Below are 25,469 nucleotides of genomic sequence, written 5' to 3'. Positions count from 1 at the left end.
GCTGGGGTAAGGCTGGAGCCCATCTGTGGGGCTGAGCCCCCCCATGTGTGGGGCTAGGGTGGTGCTGAAGCCCCCATCCATGGGGCTGGGGGGGGCCTGAGACCCCATCTATGGGGCAGGGCTATTTCTGAGCCCCCATCTATGGGGCTGGGGCCCATCTGTGGGGCTGGATCCCATCTGTGGGGCTGAGACAACGCCAAGCTCCCACCCACCATCCCCGTGTGCCCCCCCCAACCCACAGAACCCCCCCCGTGACCCCCAACCCCACTTGTGGGGCCGGCCGAGCCCCCCCACCCCATTTTGGGTCAAAAAGAGCCCACTTGGGGGGCAGAACCCCCACCCCCCGGCACCTTTTTTTTGGGTGAATGTAAACGGGTTTATTGAGTTGCGGAGGGCGGGGACCCCGCCGCGCCGCCATTAGTGTCCGAGGGTCGTTAGCGCGCGAGAACACGCGAGAACACGCGAGAACACGCGAGAACACGCGAGAATGTGTCAAAACATGGCGGAACGTGGCCAAAACACGGCGGATTTCGGCGCGGTTTGCCTTCCCCGGCGTGGCCCCCGCGCGACGCGGCGTGCACAGACGTGACATCGCGTGTTTCCCTACCCCCACCCCACCCCGCGGACGGATTTTGGGGCAAAACTGCCGGTTTCCCGGCCCCGGGCGCCGCTAACAAAAAAAAAACATCCAATAAAATCGGGAGAATAACGGAAAAAGCGCGCGCCCCGCCCCCGCCCCGGGTTTTGGGGGGATTTAAGGCACTTTGAGGCGCCGCCGGTAAATCCCCCCGCGCCGAGCGCGACCCCCGCGCCCTAAACCCAGCCCGGCTCCATTTTTTTTCCCCTCAATTTTGGATTTTTTTAGAAAAAGAAATGATTTAAAAGATGGCGGCCGAGCGCGGCGCGATGGTGGAGTCGGGGGGAGCGGTCGGCGCTGCGCAGCCCCTCGGCTCGCCGCGACCCGGCGCTCCCGACGCAAAACAACACTTCAAAAAAAAAAAATAATAAAACCGAGGTGGAAATTGGGGGGAAAATAACCCCAAAACTAAAAATCCGCGAACCCGGCGCTTTTCGCCGCCGCGGGATATTCCGCGGTTTCGCCTCGCCGCGGATCGCGGTAGCGGCGGGGTGGAAAACAACCGACGAGTTCCTCGGAGGAAAATCGTTCCAAAATAAATTATCGGAGAGGAAATATTAAAAAATATTAAAACATAAGAAGGTGAACCTACCCGCCCGGCGCGGGGCGCGGCGGCGGCGGCGCGGCGGCGCTCAGAACTCGTCGTGTCGCACCAGGGCCTCGCCGAAGTCCGTGGCCTGGCTGCCGACGAAGAGGTCATACTTCTCCACGATCTCCTCCTTGCTCAGCTTCCCGTCCTGGAGAACACCGCCGTTAATCACCGCGCGGTTAATTAGCGTTAACGAAGCGCGGCGGCGGCATGGCGGTACCTTGTCGCGGTCGGATTCGTAGAGGAGGTGGCGCGCCTCGGCCTCGGCGTGGTCGTAGTCGGAGGGGAGGATCCAGTCGCGGGTCTCAGTCGGGTCCATCCGCCCGTCGTGGTTCTTGTCGCGGAATTCGGCGAACTGCTCCCGCTCCGTCTTCACCCACTCGGGCTCGTCGGCGTCGCCGTCGCGGCTGTACATGTCGCCTGGGGTGAGGGAGAGGACGCGTGGTCAGCGCCCTCCAGGTTTCACTTTAGCTCTCTTCCCCACGGAATTTTCCGGCAATTCGGCCTGCGCTGGAACTTGCTGGGCTCCTGTGCCCATGCCGGGGGGCGGGGCCTGTCGCCCCGCCCAGGACCACGCCCCCACACCTGCCCCTGCCATCCCCGTCCACATCCCGTGTCTCCTTGTCACCCCATCCCGGGGCCCCACCGTCACCCCAGCACCACCAGTATCACTGTCCCAGGTCCCCAGCATCCCCCCAGTATCCCTGTCCTGGGTCCCCAGTGTCATCCCAGCACCCCCAGTATCCCTCTCTCAGGTCCCCAGCATCCCCCCAGTACCACCAGTACCCCTGTCCCATGTCCGTAGTGTCACCCCAGCACCTCCACCCCACAGCCCCACCATCAGCCCAGTTCCACCAGTATCACCCCATCCCATGTGTCCAGCATCCCGCCAGTACCCCCATCCTGTGTCCCCAGTCTCACCCCAGTACCACCAGTATGCCTGTCCCAGGGCCCCAGTGTCACTCCAGTACCTCCAGTATCCCTCTCTCGGGTCCCCAGCATACCCCCAGTACCACCAGTATCCCTGTCCCATGTCCCCAGCGTCATCCCAGCACTACCAGTATCACGCCGTCCCATGTGTCCAGCATCCCCCCAGTACACCCATCCCGTGTCCCCAGCATCACCCCAGCACCACCAGTATCCCTCTCCTGGTTCCCCAATGTCACACCAGTACCACCAGTATCCCTGTCCCACGGCCCCAGTGACAACCCAGTACCACCAGTATGCCTGTGCCGGGACCACAGTGTCACCCCAGTACCCCAGCATACCAGTCCCATGTTCCCAGTGTCACCCCAGCACCCCCACCCCATGTCCCCAGTGTCACCCCAGTACCACCAGTATGCCAGTCCCATGTTCCCAGTGTCACCCCAGTACCACCAGTATGCCCGTCCCGTGGGGTTAATCAAAGCCCGGGCGCCGCCTCCTCACCGATGTACTCCTCCAGGTCGATGAAGCCATCACCATTCTTGTCGATGTCCTCCATGGTCTCCTGCGCGGGGCAGAGCGCGGTCGGCCGGGCGTCAGAGCCCCCACCGCGCGCCGCGACGTCACCCGTGTGTTCCAACGCCCCGTGTCTCCGCCCCGCGGTTTTCGGCGCGGGCGGCGGCGGCAGCGCACCCACCTGCACGACGATGTCTTTCATGTAGTTGTACTCCTCAGGGTGGAGGAAGGCGGTGAACTCCTCCTTGGTGGCAGTCAGGTCGCCGTCTTTGTCGGCCATCTTGAAGCGCCGCTCGTCTCGCATCATCATTTGTTTGTAATTAAAGCCGTCGTCGGGGTCTGGGTCGTCTGGGAGGGGTGAGAGAAGAGGGGGCCGCCCGGGGTCAGCTCGGGGAGGGGGGGATGCCTCGTGGTCATCATCAACCCAACCCAACCTCCACAACTCAACCTCAACCAAACATCCTCAGCCCAACCCAACCTCAACCCAACCCAAGATCCTCAACCTCAACCAAACATCTTCAACCCAGCCCAACCTCCTCAACCCAACCCAACATCCTCAACGTCAACCAAACATCTTCAACCCAACCTCCTCAACCCAACCCAACATCCTCAACGTCAACCAAACATCTTCAACCCAACCCAACCTCCTCAACCCAACATCCTCAACCAAACATCCTCAGCCCAACCCAACCCAAGATCCTCAACCTCAACCAAACATCCTCAGCCCAACCCAAGATCCTCAACCTCAAACCAAACAACCTCACCCCAACCCAACCTCACCCCAACCCAACCTCAACCCAACTCAACCTCCTCAACCTCAACCAAACATCAACCCAACGTCCTCAACCCAACCTCAACCTCCTCAATGCAACGTCCTCAACCCAACCTCAACCTCCTCAACCCAACATCCTCAATCCAACCCCAACCTCCTCGACCCAACCCCAATGTCTCTGACCCAACCTCAACTTCCTCAACCCAACCTCAACCTCCCATCGCCCTGCCATGGCAGCCTGCGTTCTAGATACCAGCAGCCACCGTCTCTCTCCTGCACCTCCTCCGCCAGGAGGAAGAGGAGGAGGAGCTGCCAGCGCCGTGGGAGACCGGCATTCCCGGGGAAGATGCCCCCAGGAGTCAGGGATCAGGGGATTTTTTTTTTTTGGCCGCTGCGGCCCCGGCGGCTCAGCCCAAGCTATTTCTGGAGGAGAATGTGTAAGGGGACACCGCTCCCCGCTGCCGGGGTGGCTTCAAAGCCAGCGAGCCATCAGCCAGCGCCCGCTGCGGCGGGAATAGCTGGGCACACATGGCCGCTAGATATAGCTCTGCCGGCAGCGCGAGATAAGCTCCGGGATACCAGAGCTGCCTTCGCTCGTCAGCCTACGGAGAGACATCGAGGGAGGAGGACGTGGCCGAAGCCTCGCGGGGGTTAAGTTCGGCGAGAGCCAGGCCCCGTCTAAAAAAAGGCTCTGAAAAAAGGCTCCCTCCCTTCTCTGTTTACCCCGGGACAAAAGGCAGGGGATTAGGCGGCTGGATACACGCCGGCCAACCATTAAGGAGATTATATTTAATATTTAAAGTCACCTCCAGGGCACAATGAAGCCCGAAGTTTCCTATCCTACCCCCGAGCTTTCGCCTCGGGACGCGGCGTCCACGGAAAGCTCCGTGCGAGCACGCGGCGGCCCCCGGGGCGAGTCGGAGCTAAAAAGCGATTGATCTTTTGACGCGGGCGACTCCGCCGTCGGTGATGGGCTTTAAGGGCAGAGAGCAGAGCCGGACGGGGGTGAAACCCCTTTTTTGGGGGCAGGGAGGGGGCTGGGGACGTGGCAAAGCCACCAGCTCAGCCCTTCAGCCTTCCCGGGCGAGGCGAGCAGGAGAACAGTGGAATCGTTGAGGTTGGAGAAGACCTCCAAGATGGTCAAGTCCAACCAACGTGGGCGGTTTCATGGGTTCAGACCCTCCCCGTGCCAAGGGGGAGGGGTGTGGCAGGACCAAAACCCCCCACCCCACATGCTTTTATCACTCTATTCTGATTTTTCCAGAGGTTTTAAAGGGGGTTTCGCTCGAAGGCGAAGCTCTCCGCTATTCACCGCTCAGCGTTCCCGCTTCCCCGGCGGAAAGCGGGACTGGGATCCACGGGAAGAGCCCTTGGCGCTGAGCTGCTGTCCTAACCCCGAGGGGGTCCCGATGTCCCAGCCCTGTCCTAAACCCCGAGGGGGTCCCGATGTCCCAGCCCTGTCCTAAACCCTGGGGGGGTCCCGATTTCCGAGCCCTGTCCTAAACCCCGAGGAAGTCTTGGGGGGCCGATTTTCGAGCCATGCCCTAAACCCCGAGGGGGTCCCGATGTCCCAGCCCTGTCCTAAACCCCAAGGGGGTCCCGATTTCCCAGCCCTGTCCTAAACCCCAGGGGGGTCCCGAAGTCCGAGCCCTGTCCTAAACCCCCAAGGGGGTCCCAATTTCCAAGCCCTATCCTAAACCCCGAGGGGGTCCCAATTTCCAAGCTCTGTCCTAAACCCCGGGGGCTGATTTCCAAGCCCTATCCTAAACCCTGAGGGGGTCCTGATTTCCGAGCCTGGTCCTAAACCCCGAAGGGGTCCCAATTTCCAAGCCCTGTCCTAAACCCCGAGGGGGTCCCAGGGTCCTGATTTCCAAGCCATGCCCTAAACCCCGAGGGGGTCCCGATTTCCCAGCCCTGTCCTAAACCCCAGGGGGGTCCCGAAGTCCGAGCCCTGTCCTAAACCCCCAAGGGGGTCCCAGGGTCCCAATTTCCAAGCCCTGTCCTAAACCCCGGGGGCTGATTTCCAAGCCCTATCCTAAACCCCGAGGGGGTCCCGATTTCCAAGCCCTATCCTAAACCCCGAGGGGGTCCCGATTTCCAAGCCCTGCCCTAAACCCCCGAGGGGGTCCCAGGGGCTGATTTCCGACCCCTGTCCTAAACCCCAAGGGGGTCCCGATTTCCAAGCCCTATCCTAAACCCTGAGGGGGTCCTGATTTCCGAGCCTGGTCCTAAACCCGAGGGGGTCCCGATTTCCCCGGCCACTGCTGCGGTGAGCTCCGCTCGCCCTCGGGCTTTGACCTGCTCTTTGAGGAGCAGCCGCCTGCGGGACGAGCCTGCGGCCTCCCCACGTTCCGCGGTGAGATTTTGACTATCTTTGGAAATATTTAGCAAATTAAGGTTGATTTCACGCTCCCGAGCGGAGCTGGCCGGGCCATATATGTCCGGGGGAGGGAGGCGGGGAGGGCTGGCAGGGGAACGGGGCGTTTCTCAGACACCTTAACCCCTTCCCCGGCTCCCTGGGGGGGTTTCAGGGCTGCTGGGTGGTCTCTGGCATCCCTGTGCTCGGGGGGCTCCTGCCAGGGCGAGCCCCGCGGGAGCTTGGGCAGCGACGCGGAGACCCCGCGCTAACGAACTGGCAGCCCAGCAGGACACGGGCGCCGAGACCCAGCAGCAGCTCCAAATTCAGCCCCAAAAGCCCCGCTCCCCGGGTGCCTTCCGCCGCGCGACCGCGGCTCCGGGCTAAATCCGACGGGATCGATCGCATCGATAAAGCGGGATCGCGAGCCGCCCATCCCGCTCCGCGAACGCCGGCGGGAGGGGATTTTGGGGTTGTTTTTTTTTTTTAAGTTTTGGGGGTTGGTTTGGTTTTTTTTTTGAGGCTTTACTGCTCAGAGCCCACCACCAGATCGGACAGCTCGCCCCTTACCGAGGTACGTGCCATATGTCACGTTCCTGTACTCATCCCAGGAGACAAAGCCATCTTGGTTCATGTCAAACTCCTGCCACTGCCGCTCCACACTCTCATACACGTATTTCTTCTGGGCCTTCTTAATCCAGGCTTTCAGCTCCCCCTCCGTCACCAACCCATCCTTATCCGCGTCTATCTTATCTACAATCACTCTACGGAAACAAAACAGCAAGTTTCAAGCGCCGGCTCGGGGCGGTTCGTACCCCCGGCGTCGAGACGTACCTAGGATGTAGCCGTAGGTGGCATTTTTATATTCCTCCCAAGAAATGAGGCCGTCCTCATTGAGGTCGTGCCCTTTCCACTGCCGCTCTACGTCCTCGTAAATCCAGCGCTTTTGGGCAAACTTAATCCAGTCTCTCAGCTCCTCCACCGTTACAAACCCGTCTTTGTCTTCATCTATTTTACTTACAATCTTTCTGTGGGGAACGCAGAAAAAAAAAAAAAACCCAGCCAAAGTTATGGGGGAATTGGGCTCTGGGGGGGCGGCGGGCGCTCCCCGGAGGGGTTTCGGAGTGGGACCCCATGTCCTGGAAAGCCAGAACACCGCTCGCCCCGAGCCACTCGGGTTTTGCGTTCTTCAGGATTCATGTAGGGTTTGTTTTTTTGGAGGGGGGAAAGCGTTTTCTCGTTAGGCCTCGACGGCACACCACATACTTACGGTAAAAGCGGGACGGCCCGGTGCCGGGACGCGGAGGCCGAGCCTCGGCTCGTCCGCACGCGCGGGCCCGGCAGCACCGAGGAGCCGATGCCCCAGAAACCGGAGCCGACAAAGGCCCCGCTTTTTATTTTTAGGAGCAGCTGCGAAGAAAAAGCCGGGCGGGAGGAACGCGGGCCAGCCCCGGGGAGGGGAAGGCAGCGGGGTCGGGGAGCCGGGCTCTTCGCTCCGCGGGGTTTTACTCCTCGGAGAGCTCCACTCCGGGGGCTTCGTGCCCTCTCCGGCTCGGCGCCGGGCGATTAAAGCCAGTGACAACAGCCTAAAACATTTCGCTTGGGGAACGAGGATGATTTTCTTCCTTTTAAAGGAAGCTCTGGCATGAAACCGGCTCCATAATCCTCGTTTCATGGGCGTTTTTACAGCTGCCTTTTCACAGTCGCTATTTCAGGGCGAGAATCCGGCTGCAGAAGGGGACGGCGATGCCCCCAAAACCCCAACGCCGCGGGCACGCCGCGCTCTCCCGCTCCGGCAGCGAAGGGTTAAGGGCCGCGCCGGCCGGGGAGCCCTTTCCTGGGAGAAGCGGGCCGAGGGAGGGCTGGATCCCATCAGGAATTTCCCCAGCTGCTTCCCCCCCACCCCCCGAGCGTAAAATCCGAAGCATCCCGGCCTTCTCGAGGAGGTTCCCGTGCCACCGAGCCCCGCGGCGTCGGCAGGTCTCGCTCAAAGCCGCTGCCCTGGTGAGGCCCCATCTGCAGTGCTGTGTCCAGTTCTGGGCTCCCCAGTTCAAGAAAGATGAGGAGCTACTGGAGAGAGTCCAGCGGAGGGCTACGAGGATGGTGAGGGGACTGGAGCATCTCCCCTACGAGGAGAGGTTGAGGGAGCTGGGCTTGTTCAGCCTGGAGAAGAGAAGGCTGCGAGGGGACCTTATAAATGCCTCTAAATATCTGCAGGGTGGGGGTCAGGAGGACGGGGCCAAGCTCTTTTCAGTGGTGCCCAGCGACAGGACAAGGGGCAACGGGCACAAACTGGAGCAGAGGAAGTTCCGTCTGAACATGAGGAAGAACTTCTTCCCTCTGAGGGTGACGGAGCCCTGGCCCAGGCTGCCCAGGGAGGTTGTGGAGTCTCCTTCTCTGGAGATATTCCAGCCCCGGCTGGACGCGGTGCTGTGCCCCCTGCTCTGGGTGACCCTGCTTGGGCAGGGGGTGGGACTGGGTGACCCAGAGAGGTCCCTTCCAACCCCTACCATTCTGTGATACTCTGTGATATTCTGCCCGGCCGAGGATACATCGGGGAGGGGGATAAAAAACCCCCAGAGCCCACAGCGGGGCGGCTCGGCCAGGTTTTCCAGGTGGGGGCAACTCCGAGGGTTAATTAGAGAACGGCTTCCCCGGTTAATTGCGTTAAGGGAACGTTGAAGGTGTCCCCACGCGGAGCCCGGCAGCTCGCAAAGCTCGAAAGCAGCGCCAAAACCAGCTGGGCGCAGGCCGCTTTCCCAGGGCAGCAGCCACAAAAGCTCGAGGTTTTAATTAAATAATAAAAAAAAAAAAAGAAGTGGTTTTTGTCCCGCGTGCCGTGCGGGGAGGAGGGGGGGGCCCAGATGTTTTGGGCTGGCTTCCCCCCGCGGGTGGCCCCGGGAAGCGAGGGGATCCCGCGCGCTCAGCGCTGGGAAAACCGGATTTTAAGGGAAAAAAAAATAATAAAATCACCGAGGTGGAGCGCGGGACGCCGCTCCAAAATCCCACGAGATGGGGAGGAGAGAGCAGCCCTGCGGAAACGCAGCCGGGAAGCACGGGGCCGGGGCTCCCTCCCGGAAAACCGGGACCTTCCGACAGCGCAGCGTCGGTTTGAAAACTCATTTATATCATTACGTGCTGCTAACGAGTTTACCAAAGCAATTTGGGCTGGGGAAGGCGTGACGGACGCGCTGCTGAAGAGGAAGAGGGGGGAAAAACCAACCCCGAGCTGGTTTATGTCAAGGGCGAGGGCAGCTCGCGGCGGCCTCGCTCAAACACCCGAGTGGAAACTCTGACCCCGGCGCCGCTCCCAGCGCCAGCTTTCTCCAGCAGATAACTCGGCAGAACAATGAAATTAAGAGCGCGGAGCCGTGACGGAGCTCAGGAAAAGAGCGCTGGGGGTTGGGTGAGGAGGAGGAGGAGGAGGAGGAGGAGGAGGAGGAGGAGGAGGAGGAGGAGGAGGAGGAGGATGGCCAGCGCGTCGCTGCTCTCTTTGGGGGCAAATCCAGAGATCGGCTCCGGATTGTTTTCCCCGCGGCGTGGCAGCGCGACGAGGGCCTCGCCGCTGCGGATCTGGGGGTCCAAAGAGTTTTTCCCAGTTTAAAGAATCCCTTGGGGGGGGAAACTCCCATCCCAGCCTCGGCTCCTCCACGGCAGGTGCTGCCTCGGCCGAGGCTTTCTCGAGCTTGAGATGATCCCGACGGACGCCGAAAGCACGTGGGAAAGGCCGGCGTCACCCCGCCCAGCAAACCCTGCGGCGTTTCCCCGAGCACCTACGCGTGGTTGAGCTTTCCCTGCTTCTCAGGGAACCCCATTCCCCTAAAAAAATTTAAAAATAGCTAATTTTTACGTGGGGGGGCTGCCGTAGCGCGAGGTTGAGCTGCCCGGCTGCGGCGGGGAGGGCTACGCCAGCCCGCCGACCCCAAAAACCAGGGAAACCACGGAATTCCGGGGAGATTCGGCCCTCAAGGCTCTCCCCCCCCCCCCAAAAAAGGCCTCGCCGGGGCCGAGCCATCGCAGGTTTAAACCCTCCCTAAGCTCGAAGCGAACAACTGCGCCGGCAGCTGCGGCCCCACGGGCTGACCCCGCTCCGACGTCGGCGGGCGGGAGGGGAGGCAAAGCGCCGTGGCTGAAGGGAATTTTTCGAGGGGGGTGTTGTGTTTTTGTGAAGCTGGGGGGGCTCGGCGTGGCCACCAGCTGCTGCTCAGCTGGGGAGAGGAACGCGGCGGGGAAATGCGAGTAATCCCCTGGGCCCCCGGCGGTAACCGAGCGGCGTTTGGCTTCGCCGGGCTCAAACCGCGCTCAAAACGCTCGTTTTCGTTTCAACTTTGTAGTTTTAGGGGAGCGTTTGGGGGTTGGAGGCGAGCGAGCGTGCGGGGAAGGGCTCGTGGTGACCTCGTGGGCCGAGGGCAACGTCCCCAGCGAGGAGAACCGCAGGATTTCAGCTGCCGCCGCGGTAAAAACGACGTTTTGAAGGCTCTGGTTGGGCGAGGGAGGACGTGTGAGTGCCAGGGGGGGATTTATGCCCGGCACCATCCGCTGCGGACTCGTTCTCCCCCACTCGGGGTTTTCTTTCGGCCGTTTTCCTTACCCGAGCCTCTCCTTGCTCTCCTCCGGCGTGAGTTGATCGAAGGTTTTGGCCTCATCGGCGCCCAGGAAAGCGTCGTGGTCGTAGTCGAAGTTCTGGGCGTCGTCGTGGACCTTGTCGCTGAGCTGCGGGTCGTGGTGGACCCGGTCCTTCTTCTCGGTGGGTTTGCTCGAGATGCAGAGCATGGAGAGGGACAGGCAGAGGAGGAGCTGCGGGACGCTCATGGTGCTCGGCGCGCGCCTACGGGAGAGCGAGACGGGGAAGTGAGGGGCGCGGCGGGGACGCCGGAGCTGGGGCCACGCGTCAGAACCCTCACTCTGAAACGGGGAGAGCTGGTGAACGAATACGGATTATCGGGGCCGAACCGTGGCCCGGGGCCGACTCCCGGGGCTGAACCGTGGCCCGGGGCCGACTCCCGGGGCTGAACCGTGGTCCGGGGCCGACTCCCGGGGGCAAAACCGCAGACCCGGGGCCGACTCCCGGGGGCAAAACCGCAGACCCGGGGCCGACTCCCGGGGGCAAAACCGCAGACCCGGGGCCGACTCCCGGGGGCAAAACCGCAGACCCGGGGCCGACTCCCGGGGGCAAAACCGTGGCCAACTCCCGGGACAAAGCGACCTCCAAGCCCCCCAGCGCTTGCAGAAGCCCTTCCTGGCACACACCCGGCGCATCTCCCCGCTCCCCAGCCCCTCGCCGAGCCAGAGAGCAACAACTGGGCGAGCCGGCAGGCGAGGAATGCGAAGGATGCGTGGCAAACGCGCCTGGCGCGTTGCCCGCTCCGCAGCCCCGGCCAGGCCGGCGGCCAGCTGCGCCGGCTGCCCTCTGCTCGCGTCCTCCTGCCCTATTCCCTCCCCCCATCCCAAAAACTCCCTCCTATCCGGTCCGCACGACGGCTTCGGACACTCCTCCGGCTTCAGACACTCCTCCAGCACTGCGACGTGGCTGGAAGCCTCGCCCAGCCGTATTTCATCGTTAATTCAAGTCACGCCGGCCTCGCTCCGCCCATCTGGAACCAGATTCCAGCCGCACGCGAGGACCGAGATGCTCGGGACACGGCGATTCATTGCCCGGATTGCCCAGCCGGCCCTGCGGCGGTGGCAGCGACGGCCACGGCACGCTTCTGGGTGGAAAACGCCGGATAAAAACGCACTTGAGAATCGGAGAAGGCTCCTGGAAGCGTTCCCCACCCCCATCCCGCGAAATCAAGGCTCCCAGGGCAGAGCGAGGGTCGCTCGCTCCCCGACGTCGCCGTCACCGCGCCGGCTTCAAGCCCAGAGGGTGCGAAAAGGGATGAAAACGGCTGGCGCTCGTCCTAAAGATCGCCCGTCGCGGCGTCAAAGAGCTTCAGCGCTCCACCAGGAGGAAGATGAGCGACCTGAGGAAGACCGACGGCACAAGGCTCACAGTACGATGGCGGCCGGGCTCTGCCCACATGACACAGGTTGTGCCAGGGGAAAAAAATAAGCCTAAAAATGATGGATTTAATAGAAGTTGGGCGCTGACGGTGCCCATGGGTGCTGTGGCGGGCAGGGTGCTGCTCTGCTGAGCGGCCCCAGGGCCGAGGCAGCCGGCGAGCGACGGAGAGAAGCCAAACGCGTGAGCACGCTGCCAGTTTTCCTTTTGGGAAAGCTGGAAAGCACCGCTCCGACGAGGAGGGGGGGAAAAGAAAATAACAGAAAGAGAGGGGTCCTGCCGCCACGACCGCTTCCCCGAAGATCCCGAAGGGAGAGCGAGCGCTGCGCAGCGGGGACGCGGGCTGCCAGGTCTGGTCTCCTAGACGTGCAACGAGGCCTCAGGCTCCCGGCCGTTAATTAGCCCAAATTAAAGGGAAGTTTGGGCGTGGTTTAGCTGTAGGGAAAGGCGGGCGCGCGCTGGAGCGCCAGAAAGGACAGAGGAGCGGGGAGAATGGTGGCTTCCCTCAAACCACAGATCATTTCCGCAGCGAGGACGCGCGCCGCCCGGTGATGTCGGCGATTGGGAGGATCCGGTTTGCGACCTGGCAAACCCCCTCCTCCTCGCCTCACCCCACCGAAGGAACCGAGCTGACACCGCGACGACGAGGAAACATCCGGGCTGGGAATCAAACGGACATTTCGGAAGGCGCCAGCCACACTGGCCGAGGACGCCGAGCCGGTTGGCACGATCCGAGGCACCGCGCGGGCTGCCGAGGAGGATGAGGAGGCGACGAGGAAGGCGGGAGAGCGGCATCCATCCTTTCAGCCAGCGCGGAGGCGCTTTTCCTCCTCCTGACCTTTTCCTTTCGTTAATTAATCGCGCAGGAAGGGTCCCTCACGGCTTTTAGGACATGAAGGACGGCCAGAAGCCCCCCCCGTCTCCTCGCGGCTTTAACGGCCGCCTCCGCCGGCCTCCAGCCACGTGGACCCGGCAGCCTCGCCGGGCAGCACCCTCCTGCGGACGGGAAAGCGAACGAGACGGAAAGCGGCGCCCGGGCGGTCGTTGCCCGCCGGGCGATCGATGCGGGAGAAGAACCCCCCGCCAAGCTCCAGGAAGGGCTGATGCAACCCCAGGGTTTCTCTCGGCGGAGCTGCGTGCGGACCTTCACCCGCAGCACCAGGCTCCCAGCGCCGAGCCCAGCCCAGCCCAGCCTCGGGGCGACCTGGAATCGGTGCAAACACCGCGGTTTTTACCCGCGCGAAGCGGCCGTGACCCGCTTGGGAGCGGGCAGCAGGGACGAGCCGACCTCACGCCGGGATCTGGCAGGGCGCCGACGAGCCTTACCTCGGCGGGGGAAGGTGCTGCTCTGGCGCCTGGCGGGACAATAAAAAAACCCAAAACCAACCGTTATTGGTGAATAACTCCAGCAGGGACAGCTTCTGCCGGCCGACGGCTGCTCCGCCAGCAGCCCCACCCCCCCCAGATTCCCCTCAGAGCTCACGGTTTGGGGAAAAATCAGGCGAAATTTCCCTGTTCTCACAAATTAAAGGGCTGCGGCGGTGGGGAGCGGGGAGGGGTCGTCCCAACCCCCCGCAAAGCGGGGTCTCCAGCAGCCTGGGCCGGGTCTGGGGGTTGGGGGCCGCCGGACCCCCCCCCCCCCGCGAGCGTTTTGCCTTTATTTCTCTCTGTTTTGGGTTTTTAAGGAGATTCGGGGGGGGGGGGGGAGAGAACCCCCACGGAGGCTCCGCTGCCCCGGGCCCGCGGGGGATGCGACCAGGCCCGGCGCCCGCGCAGGCCCCGGGGTTCCTCAGGCCCGGCACGGCCAGGCCTGGCTCGACCGCCGCCGCCTCCCCAGGGCCTCCCCAAGCCGCTCGGCCGGGCCCGCGGCCTCCTCCCACCCCCCGAGACCGAACCCGTCCCTCACCGTTACCGGGAGCCGCCGCCGCCGCTGCCCGCTCGCCTCAGCCGCTCCGCCGACCGGAAGCAAGGCGCCACGCCGCACGGCCCCCCGCGCTCCCAGCCCGGCGGCCAATCGGAGAGCGGCCCCGCCTCCTCCGCCCGCACGCTGGGCGAGACGGTTGGTCGAGAGCGACGCCCGTCCGCCCGTCCGCCCGCCCCCCGCCTCCGCCTCGCTCTGCCCCACCGCCCACCTCCCCGCCCCCCCCACCCCCCTCCGGCGCCCTCCGCTGGGCTCCGATTGGCTGGAAAGCGCCACGTCCTCAGCGCGCGCGCGCCGGCTCGGCGGACACGCCCACCCGGGGTCCGGCCCCAACCCGTGTCCGCGCGGCCCGCGCCTCGCTGCGCATGCGCAGGGGAGGGCGGTCACGTGCCCGCGGGCGGCAAAAGGGCGGGAAAAGGGAGGCGAGGGCGGACGGTGAGGCACCATTTTGAGGTGCTATTTTGAGGCGCCATTTTTGGGGGGGAGCGGGGCCTCTGGCTCCTTCCCCAGCCCTCCCCTGGCTTTTCCCCTGCCCTCCCCTGGCCCTCCCGGCAGCCGGGGCACCGCGGGAGCTGCCTCTTCCTCAGCAGATGGGACGCCCCACTCTAAATATGGCTTCTCCTCCTGAGCCGCCCCTGTGTGAGGAGAGCCTGGCCCGCGGCATGGCGCCAGGCCCTGCTGAGTGGTGGCTCTGTCACAGATCTCGCCGTAACATGTCACTCCAATCTTCAAAAAGGGCAAGAAGGAGGACCCAGGGAACTACAGGCCGGTCAGTCTCACCTCCATCCCAGGAAAGGTGATGGAGCAGCTTATCCTGGAGGCCATCATCAAGCAAGTGGAGGAAAAGAAGGTTCTCAGGAGTAGTCAGCATGGATTCACCAAGGGGAGATCATGCCTGACCAATCTGATAGCTTTCTACGATGGCATGACTGGCTGGATAGATGAAGGGAGAGCCGTGGATGGTGCCTACCTCGACTTCAGCAAGGCTTTCAACGCGGTCTCCCATCACATCCTCCTAGGGAAGCTCAGGAGGTGTGGGCTGGAGGAGTGGTCGGTGAGGTGGGTTGAGAACTGGCTGAATGGCAGAACTCAGAGGGCTGGCATCAGCGGTGCTGAGTCTGGTTGGAGGCCTGGAACAAGTGGTGTCCCCAGGGGTCAGTACTGGGCCCAGTCTTGTTTAACTTCTTCATCAATGACCTGGATGAAGAGTTAGAGTGTGCCCTCAGCAAGTTTGCTGGTGACACCAAACTGGGATGTGTGGTAGACACACCGGCAGGCTGTGCTGCCATTCAGCGAGACCTAGACAGGCTGGAGAGTTGGGCAGAGAGGAACCTGATGAGGTTCAACAAGGGCAAGGGCAGGGTCCTGCCCGTGGGGAGGAACAACCCCAGGCACCAGTACAGGCTGGGACTGAGCTGCTGGAGAGCAGCTCTGCGGAGAGGGACTGGGAGTGCTGGGGGACGACAGGGTGACCAGGAGCCAGCAGCGTGCCCTGGGTGCCAAGAAGGCCGATGGGATCCTGGGGTGCATCATGAGGAGTGTGGGCAGCAGGGCGAGGGAGGTTCTCCTGCCCCTCTGCTCTGCCCTGGGGAGGCCTCATCTGTAGTGCTGGGTCCAGTGCTGGGCTCCCCAGTTCCAGAAAGATGAGGAGCTACTGAAGAGAGTCCAGCGCAGGGCTACGAGGATGAGGAGGGGACTGGAGCATCTCTCCTGCGAGGAGAGGCTGAGGGAGCTGGGCTTGTTGAGCCTGGAGAAGAGAAGGCTGTGAGGGGACCTTCGAAATGCCTCTAAATATCTGCAGGGTGGGTGTCAGGAGGACGGGGCCAGACTCTTTGCAGTGGTGCCCAGTGACAGGACAAGGGGCAACGGGCACAAACTGGAGCAGAGGAAGCTCCAGCTGAACCCGAGGAAGAACTTCTTCCTTCTGAGGGTGACGGAGCCCTGGCCCAGGCTGCCCAGAGGGGCTGTGGAGTCTCCTTCTCTGGAGATATTCCAGCCCCGGCTGGCCGCGGTGCTGTGCAGCCTGCTCTGGGTGACCCTGCTTCGGCAGGGGGTTGGACTGGGTGATCCCCAGGGGTCCCTGCCAATGCTGGCCATGCTGGGATTCTGTGATTCTCTTTCCTTTGCTACCAGACATGGGGATGGTGCTCGTTGTCCATTTCTGTGAAAATCTGGGAATCATGTGTGCAGGGGCGGCTCGACGTGGTGTGAGTGAGTGCCGAGAGCTGGCGGGTTTGGTTCTTGTGTGTCTAAATCCTGGAATCACAGAGGTTGGAAGAGACCTCGAAGATCATCGAGTCTGACCGTGAACTGCCAAGCCTGCCGCTAAACTGTGCCCAAGAGTGCCGTGTTGGGGTTGGAGAGTTTCCTTCTGCACGTCGACGTCTACATGGCTTTTAAATACCCCTGGGGACGGGGACTCCCCCGCTGCCCTGGGCAGCCTGGGCCAACCCCTGACCACTCTCTCAGCAAAGAAATTTCCCCAATCTCCAACCTGAACCCCCCCTGACGCAGCCTGAGGCCATCGCCTCTCGTCCTGTCGCTGGGTCCTGGGGAGCAGAGCCCAACCCCCCCCTCCCTGCCCCCTCCTGTCAGGGAGCTGCAGAGAGCGAGAAGGTCTCCCCTCAGCCTCCTCTTCTCCAGCCCGAGCAGCCCCAGCTCCCCCAGCCGCTCCCCGCAGGACTCGTGTTCCAGACCCTTCACCCTCCTGGCTGCCCTTCTCTGGCCGCTCTCCAGCGACTCAACGCCTGTCCTGCTGTGAGGGTCCCTGCCGCGCTGCCAGGCGCGCCCCGAGCCAGCGCGTCGTGACCGCATCGAGCCAAAAATAACTCGGAGGAGCGCAGGGATCCTGTGCCCGTAAGTTGACAGCGAGATTTATAAGCACATTTCGATTTGGGCTTAAAAATGCTGCGTGGCGTTTTAACGGCTGACACGTAAAATCCCCGCTTCGCGGCAAGATGTGATCCCATCGGGAGGGAATGTCTTGCACGCCCCAAACCCCCTTTTTTTACGAGATCACCCCGAAGCAGCATCACGTTGCTATTTAATTCCGCACCGCATCAGCGTGCCGTGACGCATCGGGCTGGCGATAACGCGACGGCCAAATAGCGGCGTGGCTGAGGTCGAGCCCTCGCCGCCTCGGACGCGAACTCCCCCCCGATGAGATCTGCGCGGCCGCGTCTGCGCTGGCCGGGCTCCCCTCGGAGTCGCTGGAAAGAAACAGGCACTTCCAGGGCGTGATTCATCTCACCCGACAGCAAATGCCTAAATTAGGGCAGATGAATTCTACCCGAAGAGCGCGTTTCTCGCCGGTCTCTGAAGGGAGCTGAGCCGTGGCAGATGTTCGCACCAGATATTTACAGTGCGCTGAGATAATCCCCCCCCTCTGTGTCACGGTAAACCATTTTTAAAAGCTGCTTCAGCCAGCTGACATTTGAAAACCCGTCCCAACCATTAAGTCATGAACTGAAAAAACTTACGCGAAAGTTCCTTGAAAAACTGATGCCTCGTCTTGCTTTTTTTATCGCCGAAGTTGCCGGTGTTGGAAGGTTTCGAGAAAATGATCACGTGTGTGGGGCTGCGTCCCCGTTTCGCCTGCGGATCCGCGCCGGCGAGGGGTTGCGCGTGGCGTGGCTGGTCCGAGATCGGAAGGTTGTGAACAGACTTTAAAATCAGGACATGTTTGGGGTTTTTATTTTTAAATAAAACATTGCTTGGGGTTGGGGGTTGTCTTTGTGTTTTTTCAACTTTAATATTTCTCTTTCCAAGCTTTTCTTTACACTCAGAAGGACTGGGAATTTTTTATTTGTAGGAATCTGACAGAATATTTCAAGTTGGAAGGGACCCACGAGGAGTGGTGAGTCCACGCTCTGACAAAACACGATCTCGGAGGGAAACTGGGAGCGGCCCAGTTTCCCCAGCCGGGCTTCCGCCAGGTCCTGCCCTCCACGGCTGCGCGGCTCCCCGGAGCGAGGGCTACCCCCGGCGCCGGGACCTCCCTCCCTTCCCGAAGGGCTGGTGGCTCATCCCCGGCACGGAAGGATCCGGAATCGAGGGGTCCCGTCTGTGGATCTACAGGACACGGTGTGATGCGGACAGAGGGCTCGGAGAGGGGCAGAACGAGGGAGGCGTCGCTGAGCGGGTCCGGGGCGGACGCTCTCGCTCGAGCCGAAGGGAGTCGGTGGCTCAGTTCAGCTTCTGGCCCGGATTTGTGACTGCGTTTAAGCGATGGCGACCCAGCGAAGAGCGCAGCGAGGGGGACAGAGCGGGAATCTGAGGCTCTTCCCAGCGACTCATCAGGAGGAGCTTAGCAGCTTAGAGAAGGGACCTCTGTGGGTCACCCAGTGCCACCCCCTGCCGAAGCAGGGTCACCCAGAGCAGGCTGCACAGCACCGCGTCCAGGCGGGTCTTGAATATCTCCAGAGAAGGAGACTCCACAGCCCCTCTGGGCAGCCTGGGCCAGGGCTCTGTCACCCTCAGAGGGAAGAAGTTCTTCCTTGGGTTCAGCTGGAGCTTCCTCTGCTTCAGTTTGTGCCTGTTGCCCCTTGTCCTGTCGCTGGGCACCACTGGAAAGAGCCTGGCCCCATCCTCCTGACCCCCACCCTGCAGATATTTAGAGGCATTTCGAAGGTCCCCTCGCAGCCTTCTCTTCTCCAGGCTGAACAAGCCCAGCTCCCTCAGCCTCTCCTCGTAGGAGCTTTCTACGATGACATGACTGGCTGGATAGATGAAGGGAGAGCCGCAGCTGTTGTCTACCTCGACTTCAGCAAGGCTTTCGACACGGTCTCCCATCACATCCTCCTAGGGAAGCTCAGGAGGTGTGGGCTGGAGGAATGGTCGGTGAGGTGGGTTGAGAACTGGCTGAAGGGCAGAGCTCAGAGGGTTGTCATCAGTGGCGCTGAGTCTGGTTGGAGGCCGGTAACTAGTGGTGTCCCCAGAGTCAGTACTGGGCTCAGCCTTGTTCAACTTCTTCATCAACGACCTGGATGAAGAGTTAGAATGTACCCTCAGCAAGTTTGCTGACGACACCAAACTGGGAGGAGTGGTGGACACACCGGCAGGCTGTGCTGCCATTCAGCAAGACCTGGACAGGCTGGAGAGATGGGCAGAGAGGAACCTGATGAGGTTCAACAAGGGCAAATGCAGGGTCCTGCCTTTGCGGAGGAACCACCCCAGGCACCAGTACAGGCTGGGGCTGAGCTGCTGGAGAGCAGCTCTGCGGAGAGGGACTGGGAGTGCTGGGGGACGACAGGGTGACCATGAGCCAGCAGCGTGCCCTGGGTGCCAAGAAGGCCGATGGGATCCTGGGGTGCATCACGAGGAGGGTGGGCAGCAGGTCGAGGGAGGTTCTCCTCCCCCTCTGCTCTGCCCTGGTGAGGCCTCATCTGGAGTCCTGTGTCCAGTTCTGGGCTCCCCAGTTCAAAAAAGATGAAGAGCTACTGGAGAGAGTCCAGCGGAGGGCTCCTCCTCTTTTTTGATGAGCTAAAGAAAACCCTGAGCTCTACCTCGTAAAATACATTTTCTCCAACTCGGCCATTTTCATCGTTTCTTTTTTCAGTTCTTCCAGTTTTTCAGAGTATTTTAAAAATGTTGACACACTGCAGCTGGATACCCTGCTCGCTCCCCAATATTTTACGTGAGGTAAAATCCTCTCCCGCTCTTGATTTTCCTGTTTCAGGGTTCCCAATCCCTGGATCCCACAGATTTATTTTGCCAACGCTGTAGATGTTTCGCTGCTTCGTTAACAAAAGACGTTCCCCTTCCGCACGGGTCTTGTCTCGCTCATCACCTTGGCTGAGAACGGGTGCCACCACAAATCGTCTGTGGAATCGGAGCTTTGCGCAGTCCCCATTTCGTACAGCGGTAAACGAGTGTCCTGGGTTTGGAACGTGCTGAATGCATTATTATTTGTACCTTCAAACTCTACCAGAAGCAGAGAATTAGGAGAGCACGTTGCTTATTAACTAGCTTTTCAGCTCTAGCCCTGTTTACCTCTTTGTCACGTGCCCCGGACAGCAGAGGAGTTCAGGGGAAGATGACCTTGGTATTTGGACAAGGAAGAGGGAATTTTATGAGTCTGCTGGCGTATCTATCATCCCACCCACAGCTGCAGCCGCTGCCAAGTCACGGACACTGTTTAGGTGCTGGTTTCAGCTTAAAACCTCTGTGAGTCCCTTGAGAAACACCCCTGGAAGAAGAGCTGTGGTGGGCTGGAGAGCAACCAACACCGTGAAGGGGCTGGAGAGCGACCAACGCCGTGAAGGAGCTGGAGAGCGACCAGCACCGTGAAGGAGCTGGAGAACAATCAACACTGTGAAGGAGTTGGAGAACAATCAATGTTGTGAAGGAGTTGGAGAACAATCAATGCTATAAAGGAGCCGGAGTGCGACCAACACCATGAAGGAGTTGGAGAGCAACCAGTGCCACGAAGGAGCTGGAGAATGACCAATGCCATGAAGGTGCTGGTGAATATCCAATGCCACGAAGGACCTGGAGCAGCCAACGCCAGGAAGGTGCCAGAGAGCGACCAACACCAGGAAAGAGCTGGAGAGCGACCAACGCCACAAAGGAGCTGGAGAGCGACCAATGCCATGAAGGAGCCAGAGGGTCACCAATGCCACGAAGGAGCTGGAGAAAATCCAACGCCATGAAGGAGTTGGAGAGCGACCAGTGCCACAAATGAGCTGGAGAACATCCAATGCCAAGAAGGAGCCGGAGGATGAGCAATGCCATGAAGGAGCTGGAGAGTGACCAGTGCCACGAAGGAGCCAGGGGGCAACCAATGCCCCGAAGGAGCTGGAGAGCGACCAATGCCACAGAGGAGCTGGAGAACATCCAATGCCATGAAGGAGCCAGAGGATGAGCAATGCCATGAAGGAGCTGGAGAGTGACCAATGCCATGGAGGAGCTGGAGAGCGACCAATGCCACGAAGGAGCCAGGGGGTGACCAATGCCATAAAGGAGCCAGAGAACATCCAACGCCACAAAGGAGCTGGAGAACATCCAATGCCACAAAGGAGCCGGGGGGTGACCAATGCCACGAAGGAGCTGGAGTGCTGGAAGGCTGGAGGACTCTGTCCTCAAGCCATCTGCTTCATTGAGGGAGGTGAAGTCAGGTGGAGGGAATCTTGCCAGCCAGGACAGCGTGGTTCTGCCACGGAATGGGATGGTTTTCCTAGGAAATGCACTGTCGTTCAAACCCGAGTGACTTGGGGATGTCCGTGGCTCATGTCAGGCAAGCAGACAGGTCTCTCCTGCCTACACCTCCAGGAGGTGGCCTACTTCCACCCGAGCTGCAGACAGGACAACGGGGAGTATGGAATGGAATGAAAATAGCCGAAGGGAATTCCTAACTCCACTTTTTCCCCGGGATGCCAGCTTCGTGGTAGGACAGTCAGATGCTGAGCCACCATCCGCGCCGTTACGAGTCTCTCTGGGAAGGCTGCTAGGGCAACGCGGCGAGACTCAGATGCTGGTTGGGAGCCCCACCCTCGCTTCAGGCCGTTGCCCAAAAGCGGTACCACCACCAGCACCCCCTCCCAAAAGCCAAAGCGTAAACGGGTGAAGCCCATCCTAGATCATGCACTGGGCGACCTCCAAAGGAGGGCAGTGACGGCAACTGGAGGTCTCAGCACCACGGTCTGGGAGGAGACCACAGAAAACCTGCGCTTTTTCCGTGTGGAAACAAGGAAATACGGGAGGTTTTTTTAACAGTTTCCTTCTAGGAGTGGGGCCACAGCTTTCCTTGGCGTGTCCAGGCCGTGGATGAGTTGTGGCTGCACCGGATCCAGCACCGGATCCGGGTGATTCGGATGGGAGGGATGGAGAACCAGGATGGAGAGCTGGGTTGGACAAACCTCTCCCAGCAGCAACGTTAGCGGTGTCGGCTGCGCTGAGGGAGGACCATGAGGTGGGCTGAGGTCCCTCAGCAGCAGGACAGGTCCTGCGGGTGAAACGTGGGAAGCCCTCTGAGGTTGGGCTGACGGAGGACGTGGAGGGCAGCGTCTCCAGCACGAGGAACGATGCGGGAGGTTGGAGGGACAGGCAGCAAGGACATGGCTCCGTTTTTTCTGAGCAAGACCTCCAGCCGTGCCCTGGCCATCAGGAGGACGCTCCGAAGGTGAAACAAAGACCGACTCGCACCCTGCCTCAGTTTACCTCTGACCATGGGAAGATGGTGATCAAGGCACCGAAACACCGAGCCTTTCCAAGCTTACTCCGACGGCTCGTTCCTGATTTATTTCACGGCTTCTGTGCCTTGTTCTGACCCCAGGCTGTGGCCTCGTTGGGACCCAAAGGAGGGTGCAAGCTGGTGGGTTCCCACAGAGCCACGCGGCAGGGCTGACCCCTTCCCGCGACGCCCGCCTTGACAAAACCCCAACTCGGAGCCAGCCCCTTGGCTCCTCCCATGAAACCACGCGGATCCAACCGCGCACCGACCGGCCCCATCACCGGGCCGCCACGGAGCCCTCGCGAACCCCTCGGCAGCGCCTCGTAACCTTGCCCGGCGGCGGTGAACACCCTCACGCCCGGCGAGCGCTGCCGGGAGGCGTCGAGAGAGGGGGGAGAAAAAAAAGCACAAACCTCCCCCTCCAAAATCCGAGCGGAACGAACCCAGACTGACTCAGCGTGTGCAAATCCCCCGCCGTGGTCGAAGGCAGCGGGGCGGAGGGAGGAGCGCGAGCCCCGACGCCCCGAGCGAAGGACTCGTGAAGAGCAGGACGCTGCGTGCAGGATTTAATATAGCGATGAGCAACGCGTGTCCCGGGGTCGGCGGCCGGGGGCAGAGGAATGCCCCCAGCTAATCCTCCCGCCCCACGGACAGCTATTTAGGGAAGCGACGGCCGCGCGGAGCCGCGGGAGGCCCTGCGCTCGGCGTCCTGGCGTTCCTCCACGTCCCGGCTGGCTGCTTTCCCGGCCCTGCACCCACTCCGGAGCGGCCATCGGCAAAAAAAAACCCCCCCACCAGGATCGCGTCGGGAAGGGCTGGGCAGAGCTGTGCCCCCCATCCAGCGGGCGCCTCGGGCTCCGTGAGGCCGGCGAAAAGAATCCCTCGGGAGCCAAGAGAAGCGTTTCGCCGCTCCTCCGCCCTCCCGTGCCGCGTGCCGAGCCGTCTTCGCTGGGATGAGCCGGAGGGAAGGCATTCGGGCCGGTGACCTAACGGAGCAGCAACGCGAGCGAGCTGCCAGCCCCGGGCTGCTGCCGAGCCCGAGCCCCGTGAGCGTCCCCGCCGCCAGCCAACGCGGACGGGAAGAAACGTCCTTGTCCGAGCACGGCACCGTAACCCGGCACCGCCGCCAGCGCCCGGCGCGGGGGGCACGCGGGAGGCGGCTGAGGAGACCCCGGCCCGGGGGCAGCTCGGGCTGCGCACCCCTGCCGTCGCCGGGGCTGGTTTTGTTCATTTTAAGGAAGAAAAGGGTTTTCTGCTCTTAACGAGCGGGAAGGAGACGCGCGTGGCCGGCGGCCAGGAGCTGCCGTCACCCCAAAACTCAAAAAAAAAATTAAACCCCGTGACTTTCGGCACCTCGGCCTCCGTGAGCTGCTGCCGCCGGGACGTGATCGTGTCTAACAAACCTGCGCCCACGGAACCGCAGATCCCCCGTCCCGGAGCCGGGGCTGCGGGAGCGACCGAGGGTCCCTGCCCCGGGGCGAGACGCCGTTCGGGCACGAACCGCCTCGCCTCGCTCCTGGGTGTTGGGTTTTCCCAAATCCCTCCGGCTCCTGGATCCCTGCTACTTCGGAGAGCTTTAGCCCGGAAAAAAAGAGGGGGAATTCCTGTTCCCGGAGCAGATTGGTTTAATTAAAGCCACTTAAATCATTAAAGTGAATCTTGAGCTAAATCAACAAAGCAAGAAACCTCAAATTAATTCCATCCTCTTCATCGTGGCTTGTGTTTGTTTCTTTTAATCATTTCCTCGCGGAAAGGTTGGAGCAGTCGCCCCGACGCAGGCGATCCAGAGATCTGGATCCAGATACCCCAGGGACAACCGTGTGTCCCCCCCGGCGGGGGCCGCACCGGGCGCCGGCGACTCGGCTGCGGGACATCCCGGACCCAAACCACGCGGCTGGGTCCTGCCGCCGTGTCCGCGTCTCCGGGTCCTGCCGGCGTCTCCGAGCCGAGGAGCGAGGGCAGAGCTGCTCTGCTCTCCCTCTCCTGGAAAACCCGCACGATTCCCGCTGCCCGGAAGGTTTCGGCTCGTCTCCGGCTCGCGGTCACCCGACCCCGGGGAGCTCTTCCTCGCCTCGGTGGCTTCCAGCTCGTCCCTCCGCACCCGCCGAAGGGGAACGTCCCGTTAGCACCGCGACGCCGTGAACTCAGCAAGCGCCCAAAGAGCGCGGCGAGTCAGGGCGACGCGCGGGGACCCCTGGCAGCGCCGCGGCGCGGAGCTCGCTCGGCCGCAGCCGGCCGGCTCGATCCTCGGGGTGATCTTACGGGCCGGGAAGCTGAAAACGAGCTGCTCCCTGCCCATAAAAAGCCAAGGGCTTTCGGCGTGGAGTCGTCGAGGCCGGAGCGACCTCGCAGCGCGCGCAAGCGGTGGGAAACAGAATCACAGAATGGTCGGGGTTGGAAGGGACCTCTGTGGGTCACCCAGTCCCACCCCCTGCCAAAGCAGGGTCACCCAGAGCAGGGGGCACAGCACCGCGTCCAGCCGGGGCTGGAATATCTCCAGAGAAGGAGACTCCACAGCCCCTCTGGGCAGCCTGGGCCAGGGCTCCGTCACCCTCAGAGGGAAGAAGTTCTTCCTCGGGTTCAGCTGGAGCTTCCTCTGCTCCAGTTTGTGCCCGTTGCCCCTTGTCCTGTCGCTGGGCACCACTGGGAAGAGCTTGGCCACTCAGTCGAGGCACGGAGCACAGCGAGGGTGCCCGGGAGCTTCTCCGGGGAGAAGCCGTCCTCTCGCGGCGCGGGGCTGGGGCTGCCGACACCAAACCACGTCCGAAACCGGCAGCTGAGCCCAGCGGAGGAGCCCGGCCGGCGGCACGGGGACGTCCTTCCCGGCCGTCTGTCCGGCCGCGGGTTCACCCCCGCTGAGCCGAGCGCCGGGACGTCGGCGAGCGGCTCCGGGAGAGGACCTGCCGCGGGAACGGCGGTGGAGGTTGCAGGGGGCCGGTGGACGTCGCCGCCGAGGAGGCCTTCAAAATCCGATCCTGCCAGCAGACCGACCGCCAGCGCCTGGCGACTTTGGGTTAAAACACTCGGGTTTTTACGAATGTTTGCCACGCTGAGGTGTGCGTGGGACCCTGTGAAGAGCAAGTGACGCACAGGGAACTCCCCACGCCGCTGAGGGACCCCCGAAAAGTGGCCGAGATGCAAAATGTAGCCATGGGGGTGTTGGGTTGACGGTTGGACTTGGTGAGCTTACAGGTCTTCTCCAACCTTAACGATTCTACGATTCGATAATTCTACGCTAATTCCGCTGTGGAAGGAATTCCTTCTGCCTCATCCCTGTCCAACTGCATCCAGCGAGACCTGGGCAGGCTGGAGAGTTGGGCGCAGAGGAACCTGATGAGGTTCAACCAGGGCAAGGGCAGGGTCCTGCCCCTGGGGAGGAACAACCCCAGGCACCAGGACAGGCTGGGGCTGAGCTGCTGGAGAGCAGCTCTGCGGAGAGGGACTGGGAGTGCTGGGGGACGACAGGGTGACCAGGAGCCAGCAGCGTGCCCTGGGTGCCAAGAAGGCCGATGGAATCCTGGGGTGCATCACGAGGAGTGTGGGCAGCAGGGCGAGGGAGGTTCTCCTCCCCCTCTGCTCTGCC

At 61.9% G+C, this 25,469-nt stretch overlaps 1 protein-coding gene across 6 annotated transcripts; it reads right to left on the bottom strand.

Moving 5' to 3' along the window:
• Positions 1 to 357: 357 nt before the first annotated feature.
• On the bottom strand, positions 358 to 13,789 carry CALU (calumenin). 6 transcript variants are annotated; one of them, XM_075428890.1, is made up of 8 exons: positions 13,702 to 13,782; positions 13,122 to 13,150; positions 10,386 to 10,622; positions 6,629 to 6,822; positions 2,848 to 3,014; positions 2,655 to 2,715; positions 1,447 to 1,646; positions 358 to 1,374 (listed from the first exon to the last, which is right to left on the bottom strand). In XM_075428890.1, the coding sequence occupies exons 3-8, from the start codon at positions 10,604 to 10,606 to the stop codon at positions 1,270 to 1,272; spliced, it is 948 nt and encodes a 315-aa protein (XP_075285005.1). In that variant the 5' UTR covers positions 10,607 to 10,622; positions 13,122 to 13,150; positions 13,702 to 13,782; the 3' UTR covers positions 358 to 1,269. The 6 variants fall into 6 exon arrangements, with proteins under 6 accessions (XP_075285005.1, XP_075285004.1, XP_075285007.1 ...); XM_075428889.1 differs by lacking the exon at positions 6,629 to 6,822 and adding an exon at positions 6,365 to 6,558; XM_075428892.1 differs by lacking the exon at positions 6,629 to 6,822 and adding an exon at positions 6,365 to 6,558 and having other exon boundaries at positions 13,708 to 13,753.
• Between the last annotated feature and the right edge of the window lie 11,680 nt (positions 13,790 to 25,469).

This window comes from Opisthocomus hoazin, chromosome 8, assembly GCF_030867145.1.
Source record: "Opisthocomus hoazin isolate bOpiHoa1 chromosome 8, bOpiHoa1.hap1, whole genome shotgun sequence".
NCBI lineage: Eukaryota > Metazoa > Chordata > Aves > Opisthocomiformes > Opisthocomidae > Opisthocomus > Opisthocomus hoazin.
This window is presented reverse-complemented; position numbering and strand designations above follow the sequence as displayed.

Excerpts from the sequence above, each read along its gene's own strand:
- CALU (XM_075428891.1), bottom strand. The coding sequence starts at position 10,606 with ATGAGCGTCCCGCAGCTCCTCCTCTGCCTGTCCCTCTCCATGCTCTGC. Across the intron at positions 2,716-2,847 it reads TGAAAGACATCGTCGTGCAG|GAGACCATGGAGGACATCGA; the intron begins GTGGGTGCGCTG and ends TGCCCCGCGCAG. Across the intron at positions 1,647-2,654 it reads CGACCTGGAGGAGTACATCG|GCGACATGTACAGCCGCGAC; the intron begins GTGAGGAGGCGG and ends CCCTCACCCCAG.